At 45.4% G+C, this 17,271-nt stretch overlaps 1 protein-coding gene across 1 annotated transcript in view; it reads right to left on the minus strand.

Moving 5' to 3' along the window:
• The window catches only part of LOC120055394 (integrin alpha-6-like), a 35,392-nt gene extending 25,759 nt beyond the window's left edge, over window positions 1-9,633 (minus strand). Inside the window, exon 1 of the mRNA XM_039003258.1 lies at window positions 9,452-9,633. Within this exon, the coding sequence (XP_038859186.1) occupies window positions 9,452-9,633 (182 nt within the window). The remainder of the gene's footprint in view (window positions 1-9,451) is intronic.
• Window positions 9,634-17,271: the final 7,638 nt, after the last annotated feature.

The raw sequence follows: 17,271 nt of genomic DNA on the forward strand, positions 1-17,271 counted from the left end.
TGTGAGAGGGAGACGGGGAGTGTCAGAGGGAGACAGGGAGTGTCAGAGGGAGACAGGGAGTGTGTGTATTCTACTGATAAACAGCTCACTGCCTTTATCCACCACCGCAGCGTGTTATTAAGCAACAATGGATAAACATCAACAGAACTGTCAGCATATTTCAGTTCCAAATGGATTCCAGAACACTTTACAGAACCCTCATGAAATCCTGAACTATGAAATCCTGAACTATGCCTTCTTAGTGCCAAGTTCTCTACGCTCCAACCCTATGGTCTGTTGTCAGGACTGATATGAACCCAGGGTTACATTCATTACTGTACACCGTATCATAGCAATGTGCATAAAATAATAAAACAAGTGTTTCTTATTGGACAAGTTCAGGTAGTCCCTCAATGTTTCAGTCCATTTTCTTCCATTTGGTACCTAGTTTAAACAACCCAGGTCTGTGTATCGGAGACTGACTGACTGACTGTGTGTGTGTTTGGTGCCCAGTTGTAAAGGTTATTTATGTCCGTAGCATTCCTTCAGACATCCCTCTTCCACTCCTTGGCTTTGATGTTGGCTAACCAGGATCAGCCTGCAGGGGAGAAAGAGGGGCAGATGCAGGGAGAGGTGTGGTTGGGGTAGAACGTGTGTGTTTATCATAGTAAACGTACAGAGACATTCACCTAGCGCCATGACTCTGAACTAACCTTTGAACTCTAACCCTACTGCTAAAACCTATCTACAGTATCTAGGATCTGAGAGATCAAAGAGTGCTGGACATAGGAACCTCACAGCTCTACACACTAGACCTCTGTCTGTAGAACATAGTGGAATAGATTCTCTCTCTCTCTCTCACACACACACACACACACAATATCTCAGTCTTTTTGTCATACGCTTTCACTCACCCCCCCTCCCCTCTCTCTCTCTCTCATTCTTTCAGTAACTCTCTCTCTCATTCTTTCAGTAACTCTCTCTCATTGTTTCAGTAACTCTCTCTCATTGTTTCAGTAACTCTCTCTCTCATTGTTTCAGTAACTCTCTCTCTCATTGTTTCAGTAACTCTCTCTCATTCTTTCAGTAACTCTCTCATTCTTCCAGTAACTCTCATTCCTCCAGTAACTCTCTCATCTCTCTCGATATTTCAGTAACTCTCATTCTTTCAGTAACTCTCTCTCTCTCTCTCTCATACATAGAGCAGAGTTCTGACAGACTTTGGAACATAACATATACACATGTGCTCCAGATCCCTTGCACATCAGCATGTACCTGAGACACACACACCTTGCAAGCCAGTTCCTCCTTTGCCTGCAGGTATCTAAAACACACTTACGCAAACACACACCTGTAGGGCATAGAACTGTAAATGAGTCAGGTTGGCAGATCTTGGCGTGCCTGTCGGGCGTGGCACATGTGTATGACTCACATTTCACACACACCCTGGATGCAGGAAACACTTCCAGGGAACACACACCTTAACTGGCTTGCCTACTTAGTTTTTAACAATCACTTTGGTACTAATTTCAGAACCTTGTGTTCATTTTTCAAAACTCTAGACACAAAACTCAAAACGGTCATCACTTGTAACTGTCACGATCGTCTTTAGGTGAAAGAGAGGACCAAGGCGCAGCGTGATATAAATACATTTTCACTTTATTAGAAGATGAACACGAACACGAAAACTAACTAGACAAAACAACAAACGACCGTGAAGCTACAAAACGAAAGTGCAGACACAAGCTACTAACGTCAAACATAGACAATTACCCACAACCTACCTAATGCCTATGGCTGCCTTAAATATGGCTCCCAATCAGAGACAACGATAGACAGCTGTCTGATTGAGAACCAATCCAGGCAACCATAGACTTACATAAACACCTACACTGAACACAACCCCATGAACTCTACAAAACCCCCTATACAATACAAACACCCTAGACTAGACAAAAACACACAAACATCCCCCATGTCACATCCTGACCTAAAAATAATAAAGAAAACAAAGATAACTAAGGCCAGGGCGTGACAGTACCCCCCCCAAAGGTGCGGACTCCGGCCGCAAAACCTGACACAGAAGGGGAGGGTCCGGGTGGGCCTTCTTACGGCGGCGGCTCGGGTGCGGGACGTGGCCCCCACTTCACCATAGTCACTACCCGCTTTGGTGGCGCCTCTGGAGCGGCGACCCTTTCAGCGAGTCCTGGACTGAATACCATCCTAGAGGGCGCCACTGGACGGAGGGGCAGCTCCGGACTGAGGGGCGGCTCCGGACTGAGGGGCGGCTCCGGACTGAGGGGCGGTTCCGGACTGAGGGGCGGCTCCAGACTGAGGGGCGGCTCCGGACTGGCGGGCGGCTCCGGACTGGCGGGCGGCTCCGGACTGGCGGGCAGCTCCGGACTGGCGGGCAGCTCCGGACTGGCGGGCGGCTCCAGACTGGCGGGCGGCTCTGGCAGCTCCTGGCTGACTGACGGCTCTGGCAGATCCTGGCTGACTGACGGCTCTGGCAGATCCTGGCTGACTGACGGCTCTGGCAGATCCTGGCTGACTGACGGCTCTGGCAGATCCTGGCTGACTGACGGCTCTGGCAGATCCTGGCTGGCGGGCGGCTCTGGCAGATCCTGGCTGGCGGGCGGCTCTGGCAGATCCTGGCTGGCGGGCGGCTCTGGCAGATCCTGGCTGGCGGGCGGCTCTGGCAGATCCTGGCTGGCGGGCGGCTCTGGCTGCTCCTGACTGGCGGGCGGCTCTGGCAGATCCTGGCTGGCGGGCGGCTCTGGCTGCTCCTGACTGACGGACGGCTCTAGCGGCTCCTGACTGACGGACGGCTCTAGCGGCTCCTGACTGACGGACGGCTCTGAAGGCTCTGGACAGACGGGCGGCTTTGAAGGCTCAGGACAGACGGGCAGCTCAGACGGTGCTGGGCAGACGGGCAGCGCAGGCGGCGCTGGGCAGACGGACAGCTCAGACGGCGTTGGGCAGACGGGCAGTGCAGGCGACGCTGGGCAGACGGACAGCGCAGACGGCGCTGGGCAGACAGCAGACTCTGGCCGGCTGAGGCGCACAGTAGGCCTGGTGCGTGGTGCCGGAACTGGTGGTACCGGGCTAAGGACACGCACTTCAAGGCTAGTGCGGGGAGCAGCAACAGGGCGCACAGGACTCTGGAGACGCACAGGAGGCTTGGTGCGTGGTGCCGGAACTGGTGGTACTGGGCTGGAGACACGCACCACAGGGCGAGTGCGTGGAGGAGGAACAGGGCTCTGGAGACACACTGGAAGCCTGGTGCGTGGTGTTGGCACTGGTGGTACTGGACTGGGGCGGGGAGGTGGCGCCGGATATACCGGACCGTGCAGGCGTACTGGCTCCCTTGAGCACCGAGCCTGCCCAACCTTACCTGGTTGAATGCTCCCCGTAGCCCGACCAGTGCGGGGAGGTGGAATAACCCGCACTGGGCTGTGTTGGCGAACCGGGGACACCATGCGTAAGGCTGGTGCCATGTATGCCGGCCCGAGAAGACGCACTGGAGACCAGACGCGTTGAGCCGGCTTCATGGCAACTGGCTCAATGCTCAATCTAGCCCGGCCGATACGTGGAGCTGGAATGTACCGAACCGGGCTAAGCACACGTACAGGAGACACCGTGCGCTTTACCGCATAACACGGTGTCTGCCCGTACTACCGCTCTCCACGGTAAGCTCGGGGAGTTGGCGCAGGTCTCCTACCTGACTTCGCCACACTCCCTTGTAGCCCCCCTCCCAATACATTTTTGGGTTTGACTCTCAGGCTTCCAGCCTCGCTTCCGTGCTGCCTCCTCATATCGCCTCCTCTCGGCTTTAGCTGCCTCCAGCTCTTCACGAGGGAGGCGATATTCTCCCGGTTGTGCCCAAGGTCCCTTACCGTCCAGTATTTCTTCCCAAGTCCATGAATCCTGTGTTCGCTGCTCCTGCTGCTGCTTATCACGTTGCTTGGTCCTTTTGTGGTGGGTAATTCTGTCACGATCATCTTTAGGTGAAAGAGAGGACCAAGGCGCAGCGTGATATAAATACATGTTCACTTTATTAGACGATGAAAACGAACACGAACACTAACACAAACTAGACAAAACAACAAACGACCGTGAAGCTACAAAACGAAAGTGCAGACACAAGCTACTAACGTCAAACATAGACAATTACCCACAACCTACCTAATGCCTATGGCTGCCTTAAATATGGCTCCCAATCAGAGACAACGATAGACAGCTGTCTGATTGAGAACCAATCCAGGCAACCATAGACTTACATAAACACCTACACTGAACACAACCCCATGAACTCTACAAAACCCCCTATACAATACAAACGCCCTAGACTAGACAAAAACATACAAACATCCCCCATGTCACACCCTGACCTAAAAATAATAAAGAAAACAAAGATAACTAAGGCCAGGGCGTGACAGTAACACAGGCTGTCCAATGTTCCAAACATTGCATTGTGCATTCACATCTTTAAAGAAACCTTGCACTTGCAGAATCATTGGTTCAAATAACTCATATATCATGAAATACCATAGGAACATTCATTTAGATCACCCACACACAAGGTACCAATAGTTTCACTGTGTAGTTGTTCGTACAATCATAAAATAATGTAGTACAAAATATGTGATACATGTTTCATTATGCTACTACACGTAAAAACATCACTGTAAAAGGACTAGTAGAGAGAATACTACAGACACAGTGGAAACATTGAAAAAAATATGAAATTTATTGATGAAATATATTAAAATCACAACATAGGTTTCTTTGAATCAAAGCAAAAATAATTAGCTACAAAAAAAGAAAAAACAGTTAAAGGTCAACTGCAGTGTTCCTCACCTGGCTTACTGTAAAAAGCAAAACAAAAGATTGATTACTGTACTTCTATATTTCCATCAACCCTGTCTTGTGGATTTGGCCACAGGTTCTCATCCACATCACAATGGATGTTTTCATTAGCCAAACATCTTGGGAAGAATCTTCTGGCATGGCGAATCCAGGCCTGCCACTGGTCTGCTGTGATGTCATTGCATGCGTCATCCATGGCCTGGAGAAGGGTGGCTTGTTCGTGAGGGCGCCTATCATATACCTTCCACCTCCACGTGGAGAAAAATTCCTCAATCAGTTTAAGGAAAGGAGAGTATGGGGGTAAGTACAGGGTGGTAAATTGTGGATGGGCCTGAAACGATGCTTGCACCATTTGAGCATGATGGAACCTGACATTATCTCACACAATGACATAGGTCATGCCATCAGCTCTACAGACCTGATTTAGCTCATCAAGGAAGGTTACATTTGAACAGCGAATCATGTGGCTGCCTGCAACTCAATATATAGAGTATGTAGAGTAGAGAGCTTTATTTGTTGTTCGACCAAACATTAGAACTGCAAGATGCGTAATCTAAGCAACTTTGACCGTGGTATGATTGTTGATGCCACATATGGTGATTCCAGCATCTCAGAAACAGCTGCCCTCCTGGGATTTTTACACACTACAGTCTCTAGAGTTTACAGAGAATGGTGTGATAAACAAAACACATTCAGTGAGCGGCAGTTCTGTGGGCAAAACACCTTGTTAATGAGAGAGGTCAGAGGAGAAGGTCCAGACTCATTCAAGCTAACAGAAAGGCCACAAATGCTCAAATAACAGCTGTTTAAAACAGTGGTGTGCAGAAGGGCATCTCTTAACGTACAACACCATGAATAATTCAGGCTGTTGGGGAGGCAAAAGTGGTCCTACCCAGTACTAGATAGGTGTACCTAATAAGGTGGACGGTGAGTGTACAGTAATGTCAATTCTGAAAACATGGTCTGGAAAAGTGGTACATGGGACCATAGAAACAGTGTCTGATAAAGAATGATGATGAAATATTTATCCATAGATAATGTAGTCCAATTGGTTCATGTTCCACGGTAATTGGTGTCAATGGATCTCGTTATCCTGAAACTTTCATGATCTAAACATGGAATATTGTTTGTCAGTTTCCATAAAAGTATGCATTAAGAGTAATGCAACAGGTACTTATCATTTTGAGCAGTTGTATCAATTGATAGTTAGATCATTGTAATGAAATGAATAAACAGTCATTTCAGATGTAGTGTGTGAATTTCATTTTGAAATGGTAATACTTTGATGTTAAATTGTGTCATTTTGAACAGGTGATTTTAGTTCAATGAACAAATTATCTTAGCTTTATGTGTATTGTATCCAAGCAATTGGAAAAAGTGTTAGAGTTTTGAAATTTTGATCATTGGTTGTGAGTTTTGTGTCTAGAGTTTTGAAAAATGGCATCAAGGTTCCGAAATTAGTGCCAGTGATTGTAAAAAACTGTAAATAAAGGTTAAATAAATAAAATATTTTAAAAAGCACACCCCCAGCAGGACAGACAGTAATTTCTGTAATACTGATCTACTGAGGCAGGCAGCTAAGAAGTGTAGCCTCTGGAAACACCATAGGGCAGCAGGTAGCCTAGCGGTTAGAGCATTGGACCAGGAAACGAAAGGTGGCTGGTGTGTGTGTGTGTGTGTGTGTGTGTGTGTGTGTGTGTGTGTGTGTGTGTGTGTGTGTGTGTGTGTGTGTGTGTGTGTGTGTGTGTGTGTGTGTGTGTGTGTGTGTGTGTGTGTGTGTGTGTGTGTGTGTGTGTGTGTGTGTGTGTGTGTGTGTGTGTGTGTGTGTGTGTGTGTGTGTACTTGTGGTTAGATGAAGTTCAACTTCTATATATGATAACTGTATAAACTAAAGTCATTTTTTCTACATGAGAACTCATTGAGGGAATCCCCTTTAAGCCAGAGTATGAAATCATGTTTCACAGGGCTGATGACCACTTGCCTCAAATATAGTCAGTCTAAAACTGGAGTGTGATTGAGTTTGTTCAGTCCAGTTCAGGTCAGATCTAAGAATTCTCCTCATTACAGAAAGTTACAGACCTGACTTATAACATTCCAGGCCTAGTTAAAAGGGTAGAATCTATTCTAAAAGGCAAATTCATTCCAATGACGCTTTGTCCATAACAGTATAGTCATGGATAACATTATGGTATTGAATGGGTCTGGAAACACACACACACACACACACACACACACACACACACACACACACACACACACACACACACACACACACACACACACACACACACACACACACACACACACACACACACACACACACACACACACACACACACACACACACATACACTGTGGGTCTTTTACTGGGCCAAAAGAAGGGTTCTTTCACATCAATTAGACTGTCTGGAAAAGATATAAAGCCTTAGCTCGAAACAGGTTTTTGACAATAATGTACTGTATGTGTATGGTTTAAACATAACACCACTGTGACCCTGACTGATACAAATGACATAGTCCCTGCTGCTGGTACTGCTGCCACACCCTTGGCCAACGGGGTCTCAGGGCAATTCATATTATTCTGTATGTAAATCTGTGACTCTCATTCAGTATCATATATTACATTACGTTATGTTACATTATGAATGGAATAGCGGTCGTACAATATCATACAAATTATTGGATGTATAGTATCATACATCTTACCCAGTCGTAAAATAGCATATGAATTGGATGACATAACTTATGATACATCTTGGTGGACGTATAGTATTGTACGTCTTTCACTGAGACCGGGTTGCTTGTTGCGCTGTACCGACAAAGGAGAATTACGGGGAGAATTTACGTTGGCGGTTAGGGGAACTTACGTAGCAGGTTAGCTAGGTGAATTTGGTTAAGTTTAGAATAAGGGTTAGGGGTAGGGTTATCTAAAATACCACAGCTGTCCCCAGCCATCCTCCCCGACCAACCTGTCTAATTTAATTTCTGTCTAAAGTAACTAGACCATTAGTAAGTACTGTATAATATGTCTTGGAGGTGCTCAGAAATACTTAAAGCATGTTTTGTATGGCTCTGAGGCCAGACTGCCTTAGCCTACCTTATGTGACCCAAATGACAACGGCAAGCTCTGTATCTACAGGTTCACTTTACTCTACTTTGAGGAGTGAAGAACCACAGCATATGGTGCACAGGAAGGGACAAAAAGAATAATATGATGTTGAGTACCTCCATAAATAAAGTACCCTGATCTGTGGCTAAGTGAAACTCCCAAAGGGCCATTTCTATCCGGAGCTAGTAGAATTAAGCAATAAGGCCCGAGCGTTTGTTTTATATGGTCAAAATATCACGGCTAAGGGCTGTTCTTAAGCACGACGCAACGTTTGTGATATCACCATTATCACAAACCCCCGAGGTGCCTTATTGCTATTATAAACTGGTTACCAATGTAATTAGAGCAAATTTTGTCAAACCCGTGGTATACGGTCTGATATACCATGGCTGTCAGCCAATCAGCATTCAGGGCTCGAACCACCCAGTTTATGAATCTCTGTAGAGCAGAGGAATATATCGTTTTGGAATCAGGAAACTTTTTAGTTGTAAAGGTAGACTTCACCAAATGACATTGCCATGACGTTGGCTCCCGAGTGGCGCAGCAGTCTAAGGCACTGCATCTCAGTGCTAGAGGCATTACTACAGGCCCTGGTTCGATTCCAGGCTGTATCACAACCGGCTGTGATTGGGAGTCCCATAGTGCAGCGCACAATTGGCCCAGCGTTGTCTGGGTTAGGGTTTGGTTGAGGTAGGCTGTCATTGTAAATAACAATTTGTTCTTAACTGACTTGCCTAGTTAAATAAAAAAATTCATGAGCAGCAGCCCAGGAGATATTATGATGAGTGAGATGCAAGACTTCCCTCTCACACAGTCACACATAGTATCTGCACAGGTTCGCTTCATGCTGTTCACAGCGTGGTAGCCAGGGCACCAATCTGAGGGCGAATGAAACGCACACTTCTTATAGCGAGGTGCTGCCTAGCGGACTAGAACACTTGGAAAAGAAAAGGAGAGCCCCACACTTTAGGAGCTCAGATGCAATAATTTTATAACCTAATAACCAACTTTTCGACAGACAAGCTGTCTTCATCAGGGCACCAAAACAGCAGACAAGTTGATCCTCCCACTTCAAAGCCCTTAGTTGTTGCGGAAATTGACCCACTATTCTGTTTACTTTCTGCATCTCCGTCATATCGCTGAGTCTACCTTTAAGTCATGAACTGCAGTAAGATTGGAGGGGCTTACGGACAGGCACGAACCTGCAAAGGGCAGTGAAAACCCACCAAGAATGAACCGGTAAGAAAAACATGCCAGTCTGAAACTTGAACTACATTTGGACAACTAAATTAGAGAGAACTCATTAAGATATTTCCTGACTAAAGGTAAGAATGAGGTTGAGACAAGAAACCTTTGCAAAGAACCTGTGAGCCTGTGAAGTAGACTACAGTAGCAGTAACCTGTTAAACATTTGGTTCCACAGCTGGAATGGAAAACAAAAGAAAACAAATCAAAATATATTTTTACATGTATTTTTAAAGTAAGGAGACTTACATGGTCTTATCCACCGGATCTAACTGCCGGTGCATAGCGAGAGAGAACCCGAAAAGGCTCCCGGGCTCTCCGTTCTTTATCAGGACGTTTTCTGTGTCCAGGTTGAAAGATGATATTTGCGTCCATTCCAGGAGAAAGAGAAGCGATAGAGATGAGAGGAATTGTATCCATCTATCCCCCATGGCAGCAAGGAGAGTTTATTTCTGTGTGATTGAAAATAAACACCGTTATGTCTCCCGGTAACTCCACCAGTTTATCTGTGGTATAACTCACGCTCCAGTTAAGTGATGTCTGAATGTAGCATGCTTGCTCACTCTGGGTTTTGGGTAGGATGTTGCCCACTGGAAGCTTGTGCCGCGCCCCTCCTACCTCCCCACTCTCCCTCTACCTCTCTGTCCCTCCTCTGTTCTCTTACCTCAGGTGTTGTCAGTGCTTAATTTGTAAATCGGGAGGTGACCTAGGGGGCTCAGAAGTACCAGAACACAATCGTAAAAAAATTTCACCTTTATAATAGAGCATTGTATGCATATCATCACATTTCGTAGTGGCATAGAGTAGAGCAGAAGTTGCACACATGGGGAAATGTTTTTGTAGTAAGGTTTTGGGAAAAATGTGACCTTTTATAAAAGCATTTCATGCAATTCTACATCATTTAACATGACTACTTTTTTTTACCGTACACATGATCGAAATGCCAGGCTACTTTGAAACGGACAAACTATGATCACTAACAATAGGCAGGACAAATCCGTTTTGGTGATTTCTGTTAAATCATCAAAATAAATCAATCACAGCACGTTTTTGGACTCATTCAGCAGTTTTGACCTGATTAAGTACAATAGCATTGTTAATTAATGTTGAAAGTTCAATTTACATTCCTAAAACTTGAAAATCAAACTTGAAACTCGAAAATGATGGTGTCGCTACTTCCTGTTGACAAGATATACTGATAAATAGCCCAATGTCAAAACACAGTTTTAAAGTGTCCAAATCAATAACCCATATGCAGAAACAGTTTGTGATATATTGAAAACCTAAAAATAGAATTTACTATCAACACATACATATATTTTTTTAGTTGAGCATCTTATAAATGGCACACGCACCAAAACCCTGTTGTTGTGTCCAGTTATTAGGGGGGAAAGGCACTGTTGAAACTACAACAACAAACACATGGAAACTGGATATAGTTTCACATCACTGGTTAGAGGACAACCTGCAGAACACAGTCAGCCACATTCTGGAATGTTGCATTTTGATACGGGGGTCACCAAAACAAAAAGAGAAATGCAACACAGTTTTGTTAATCACTCATATCAATTATCATGTTGACATCAATTGCGCAAGAGGGGGGAGATGAGGTTGCACGTCAACAGGTAATCAAATGGCTACCCGGACTATTTGCATTGTGTGCCCCCCCAACCCCTCTTTTTACACTGCTGCTACTCTCTGTTTATCATATATGCATAGTCACTTTAACTATACATTCATGTACATACTACCTCAATTGGGCTGACCAACCATTACTCCCGCACATTGGCTAACCGGGCTATCTGCGTTGTGTCCCACCCACCACATGCCAACCCCTCTTTTACGCTACTGCTCTCTGTTCATCATATATGGATATTCACTTTTACCATATCTACATGTACATACTACCTCAATCAGCCTGACTAACCGGTGTCTGTATGTAGCCTCACTACTTTTATAGCCTCGCTGTCTTTTTACTGTTGTTTTATTTCTTTACCTACCTATTGTTCACCTAATACCTTTTTGCACTATTGGTTAGAGCCTGTAAGTAAGCATTTCACTGTAAGGTCTACACATGTTGTACTCGGCGCACGTGACAAATAAACTTTGATTTGATTCGATTTGTTAAAACTAGCACAGCTCAAGAACCACACGATATCTGGGAATAATGTGCAGGGGACAATTTGTAGAAGACAGCTAGCTAAATTATGAAGTGTTGCATTTTGATTAAAGTGGGTCGCCAACAAGTTAAGTGTAACGCAACACTTTTGTTAATCACTTCCATTTATAGAACAGCGCTGTTAAACTAACACTATTCAAAGGAAACTTGGAATAACCTTTACATGGTTAGATGGGAATTTGTTGGCGGCTTCTATCTATATTTTGAAATGACAGCTGTTGATTTCTGGAGGCTGCCATCACGAAAATGGGAATAAACCACTTTTCTGTTAGTTGACTTCAACGAATCACAACCTGTCATAGGATATCAACAGTGACAACGGTTGGCTGCTGTTTAAGTGATAGTTTGACTTTCAAATCTATGTATTGGTGTGTGGCCAGCAACTTTTATAGAGAGACCGGTGTTGTGCCGGAAAGCTCCCCCCTGACAGAATTCTCCCCCCTTCGCATACGCACTCAATTCTTCATTGCTGTGACTTGCTTGCTAGTTGAGATTTCTGATCACGTTAGGCTGCGTTTCATTCTATTTTTTATGACAGTTTGATCGCGGGGAGGCACTAGTAATGTCTGCAGTTTTCGGTTTGGCTATTTGTTTCAAGTGTATTAGTTTATTAATTATTCATTTCGGTTGCCTATCCTGATGTGAAGTTTGTTCTACAAAAAGTATTTGACTCTTATGTGTGCCACAGGAAGTATTTGACTCTAGCCACAAAATTAAGGAAATTGGAAGGGGGGGGGAATTTCTGAAAGGCTATTTTCTTGCCTGACGAAATCCCCCCCCCCCCCCCCCCCTTCTATCTTGGAACTGCAAGGCCTGGCACACTTCTGAATCATTTTGGTAGCTCATGTTGACCAGTAGTGTGTGCCACAGAAATTATTTGACTCTAGCCACAGAATTAAGGAAATTAGAATTCGTCAAATACTTCACAAATGGTGAAGTTAAATCTGGTTAACAGGAGGGCCCACCAGGCCTGCCTGGAGTTGAGGCGATTGGCTGTATGGAGATATTCCAGGTTTTATGGTCGGTCCAGACCAGGAATGGCTGTTCTGCTCCTTCCAGCCAGTGCCTCCACTCTTCCAACGCCATCTTCACCGCCAGGAGTTCTCGGTTGCCAACATCGTTATTCCTTTCAGCAAGGTTGAGACGATAGGACAAGAAGGCACAGGGATGAAGCTTCTGGTCCTGGGAAGATCGCTTGGACAGGATGGCCCCCACTCCAACATCCGAAGCATCCACTTCCACCACAAATTGATGCGAGGGGTCCGGATGGATGAGGATGGGTGCTGTTGTGAACTGATGCTTCAGGTCCACAAAGGCTTTGTGGACAGCTGGAGACCATTTGAACGGTACCTTGGGAGAGGTGAGTGCCGAGAGGGGGGCCGCCAGGGGGCTGTAGTCCTGAATGAAACGGCGGTAGAAGTTTGCAAAACCAAGAAACCGTTGCAACTGCACCCTGGACGTTGGTTGAGGCCAATCCACCACTGATTTCACCTTTCCAGGATCCATCTGAACATTGCCCTCTGCAATGACATATCCCAAAAAGGTGATAGAAAAGCGGTGGAACTCACACCTCTCGGCTTTCACGGACAGTTGGTTCTCCAGGAGGCACTGAAGGACCTGTCTGACATGAAGAACATGTTCTTGTGAAGATTGGGAAAAAAACTGGATGTTATCAAGGTACACAAACACAAACCGGTTTAGCATGTCCCGAAGCACATCATTGACCAAAGCCTGGAAAACAGCGGGGGTATTGGTGAGTCCAAATGGCATGACCTGGTACTCATAATGTCCACTGGCTGTGTTGAAGGCTGTCTTCCACTCATCCCCCTCGCGTATCCAAACCAGGTGGTAGGCATTTCGAAGGTCCAACTTGGAAAATATGGTGGCCCCCTAGAGAGGTTCAAACTCCGAGAAGAGGAGAGGTAGGGGGTAACGATTCTTGACAGTAATGTCATTAACACCCCGGTAGTCAATGCAAAAAACACAGGGTCTTGTCCTTCTCCACAAAGAAAAACCCTGCGCCGGCAGGAGATGCAGACTAACGGACGGCCCCAGTGGCCAGAGACTCCTATATGTACTCCTCCATAGCTTTGGTCTCTGGTCCAGACAGAGAAAACACTCGACCCCGAGGTGGTGTTGTGCCTGGGAGAAGATCAATGGCACAATCATAAGGACGGTGCGGGGGAAGGGAAGTAGCACGTACCTTACTGAACACTTCCAGGAGGTCATGGTATTCTGTGGGGAAAGCATAGACATCCACAGTCTTGCTAACATCCTGAGGAAGATGACTTGAGGAAGGCTGTGCTGCTTGAAGGCAGTGGGAATGGCAAAATGAGCTCCAATCCAGGATGGAGCTTGTGGTCCAGTCAATCACAGGATTGTGCTTTGGAGCCAGGAAAATCCCAAAACAACCGGAACATGGGGAGATGTAATGAGGAGGAACTGTATTGTCTCAATGTGGTTAACTTCTTGACGCTAGGGGCCAGATGTTTTTTTATTTTTTTTATAATGTTCTCAAGGTAAACGGACTATTTCTCAGGCCCAGATCGTTGAATATGCATATAATTTACAGATTGGGATAGAAAACACTCCAAAGTTTCCAAAACTGTCAAAATATTGTCTGTGAGTATAACAAAACTGATTTTGCATGCGAAAACCTGAGGAAATCCAACCTGGAAGTGCTTTTTTTTTTTCCTATTTCATTGCCTGCCCCTCTTCCATTTAAAGTGGTATCAACCAGATTAATTTTCCAATGGCTTCCTCAGGCTGTGATCAGGCTTTTGACATAGTTTCAGGCTTTTATTTTGAAAAATGAGCGAGATTTTTCAAAACGAGTCAGGTGTCCTTTGATTAGTTCCTGCGCGCGAGAGGGGTAGCTCGACATTTTCTTTCTCTCTTTTATTGAATAGGTTACTGTCCGGTTGAAATATTATCGATTATGCATGTTAAAAACAACCTGAGGATTGATTATAAAAAACGTTTGACATGTTTCTAAGAACATTACGGATACTTTTGGGAATTTTTGTCTGCCTTTCAGGACCGGAACGAGCATGTGGTTTTCTGACGATAACGCGCTACCCAAATGGCGTATTTCACTTGTGATTCCATGATTATAAATATTTTTAGGATTATTTTTGAATTTGGCGCTCTGCAATTCAGCGGTTGTTTACGAAAATGATCCCGCTAAAGGGATCCGTAGCGTCAAGAAGTTAATGCAACCGCTGTGTCAGATTTCAAAAAAACTTTACGGAAAAAGCACACCATGCAATAATCTGAGTACGGCACTCAGACACAAAACCAAGCCATACTGATATCCGCCATGTTGTGTAGTCAACAGAAGTCAGAAATAGCATTATAAATATTAACTTACCTTTGATGATCTTCATCAGAATGCACTCCCAGGAATCCCAGTTCCACAATAAATGTTTGATTTGTTCGATAAAGTCCATCTTTCATGTCCAAATACCTCCTTTTTGTTCGCACGTTTAGCCCAGTAATCAAAATTCAAGAGGCGCGACCACTAGGTGCAGACGAAAAGTCAAAAAGTTCTGTTACAGTCCGTAGAAACATGTCAAACGATGTATAGAATCAATCTTTAGGATGTTTTAAACATAAATCTTCAATAATGTTTCAACCGGAGAATTCCCTTGTCTTTAGAATTGCAATGGAAAGCAAGCTAACTCTCAAGTGAACGCGCGTGGTCAGCTCAAGGCACTCTGGGAGAGACCTTACTCAATCCCCTCTCATTCGCCCCACTTCACAGTAGAAGCCTCAAACAAGGTGCTAAAGACTGTTGACATCCAGTGGAAGCCTTAGGAAGTGCAACATGACCCCATAGACACTGTATATTTGATAGGCCATGAGTTGAAAAACTACAAACTTCAGATTTCCCACTTCCTGGTTGGATTTTTTTCTCAGGTTTTTGTCTGCCATATGAGTTCTGTTATACTCACATATATCATTCAAACAGTTTTAGAAACTTCAGAGTGTTTTCTATCCAAATCTACTAATAATATGCATATTCTAGCTTTTATGGCTGAGTAGCAGGCAGGTTAATTTGGGCACGCTTTCATCCAAAATTCCGAATGCTGCCCCCTACCCTAGTGAAGTTAAACAGGTCAACATTCACAAGGCTGTGGGGCCAGACGGATTACCAGGACGTGTGCTTCGGGCATGTGCTGACCAACTGGCAGGTGTCTTCACTGACATTTTCAACATGTCCCTGATTGAGTCTGTAATACCAACATGCTTCAAGCAGACCACCATAGTCCCTGTGCCCAAGAACATAAAGGCAACCTGCCTAAATAACTACAGACCTGTGGCACTCACGTCCGTAGCCATGAAGTGCTTTGAAAGGCTGGTAATGGCTCACATTAACACCATTATCCCAGAAACCCTAGACCCACTGGGTTTATGTTTGGGTGGTTGCATACAGATCCACAGATGATGCAATCTCTATTGCACTCCACACTGCCCTTTCCCACCTGGACAAAAGGAACGCCTATGTGAGAATGCTATTCATTGACTACAGCTCAGCGTTCAACACCATAGTACCCTCAAAGCTCATCACTAAGCTAAGGAACCTGGGACTAAACATCTCCCTCTGCAACTGGATCCTGGACTTCCTGACGGGTCGCCCCCAGGTGGTGAGGTTAGGTAGCAACACATCTGCCACACTGATCCTCAACACTGGAGCTCCCCAGGGGTGCGTGCTCAGTCCCCTCCTGTACTCCCTGTTCGCCCACAACTGCATGGCCAGGCACGAGTCCAACACCATCATTAAGTTTGCTGACGACACAACAGTGGTAGGCCTGATCACCGACAACAACGAGACAGCCTTTAGGGAGGAGGTCAGAGACCTGGCCGGGTGGTGCCAGAATAACAACCTCTCCCTCAATGTAACCAAGACTATGGAGATGATTGTGGACTACAGGAAAAGGAGCACCGAGCACTTCCCCATTCTCATCAACGGGGCTGTAGTGGAGCAGGTTGAGAGCTTCAAATTCCTTGGTGTCCACATCAACAACAAACTAGAATGGTCCAAACACACCAAGACAGTCGTGAAGAGGGCACGACAAAACCTATTCCCCCTCAGGAAACTAAAAAGATTTGGCAAAGGTCCTGAGATTCTCAAAAGGTTCTACAGCTGCAACATCGAGAGCATCCTGACCGGTTGCATCACTGCCTGGTACGGCAATTGCTCGGCCTCTGACCGCAAGGCACTTCAGAGGGTAGTGCATACGGCCCAATACATCACTGGGGCAAAGCTGCCTGCCATCCAGGACCTCTACACCAGGCGGTGTCAGAGGAAGGCCCTAAAAATTGTCACCCCAGTCATAGTCTGTTCTCTACTACCTCATGGCAAGCGGTACCGGAGTGCCAAGTCTCGGACAAAAAGGCTTCTCAACAGTTTTTACCCCCAAGCCATAAGACTTCTGAACAGGTAACCAATGGTGGACTATTTACATTGTGTGCCCCCCCCAACCCCTCTTTTACGCTGCTGCTACTCTCTGTTTATCTTATATGCATAGTCACTTTAACCATACATCCATGTACATACTACCTCAATTGGCCCGACCAACCAGTGCTCCCGCACATTGGCTAACTGGGCTATCTGCATTGTGTCCCACCTCCCGCCAACCCCTCCTTTTACGCTACTGCTACTCTCTGTTCATCATATATGGATAGTCACTTTAACCATATCTACATGTACATACTACCTCAATAAGCCTGACTAACTGGTGTCTGTTGCTACTCTTATTTTCAAATGTATTTTTACTGTTGTTTTATTTCTTTACTTTACTTACCTACACACACATACACACACACACACACACACACACACATACCTTTTTTCGCACTGTTGGTTAGAGCCTGTAAGTAGGCATTT

Source organism: Salvelinus namaycush, chromosome 11 (genome assembly GCF_016432855.1).
Source record: "Salvelinus namaycush isolate Seneca chromosome 11, SaNama_1.0, whole genome shotgun sequence".
Classification (NCBI taxonomy): Eukaryota; Metazoa; Chordata; class Actinopteri; order Salmoniformes; family Salmonidae; genus Salvelinus; species Salvelinus namaycush.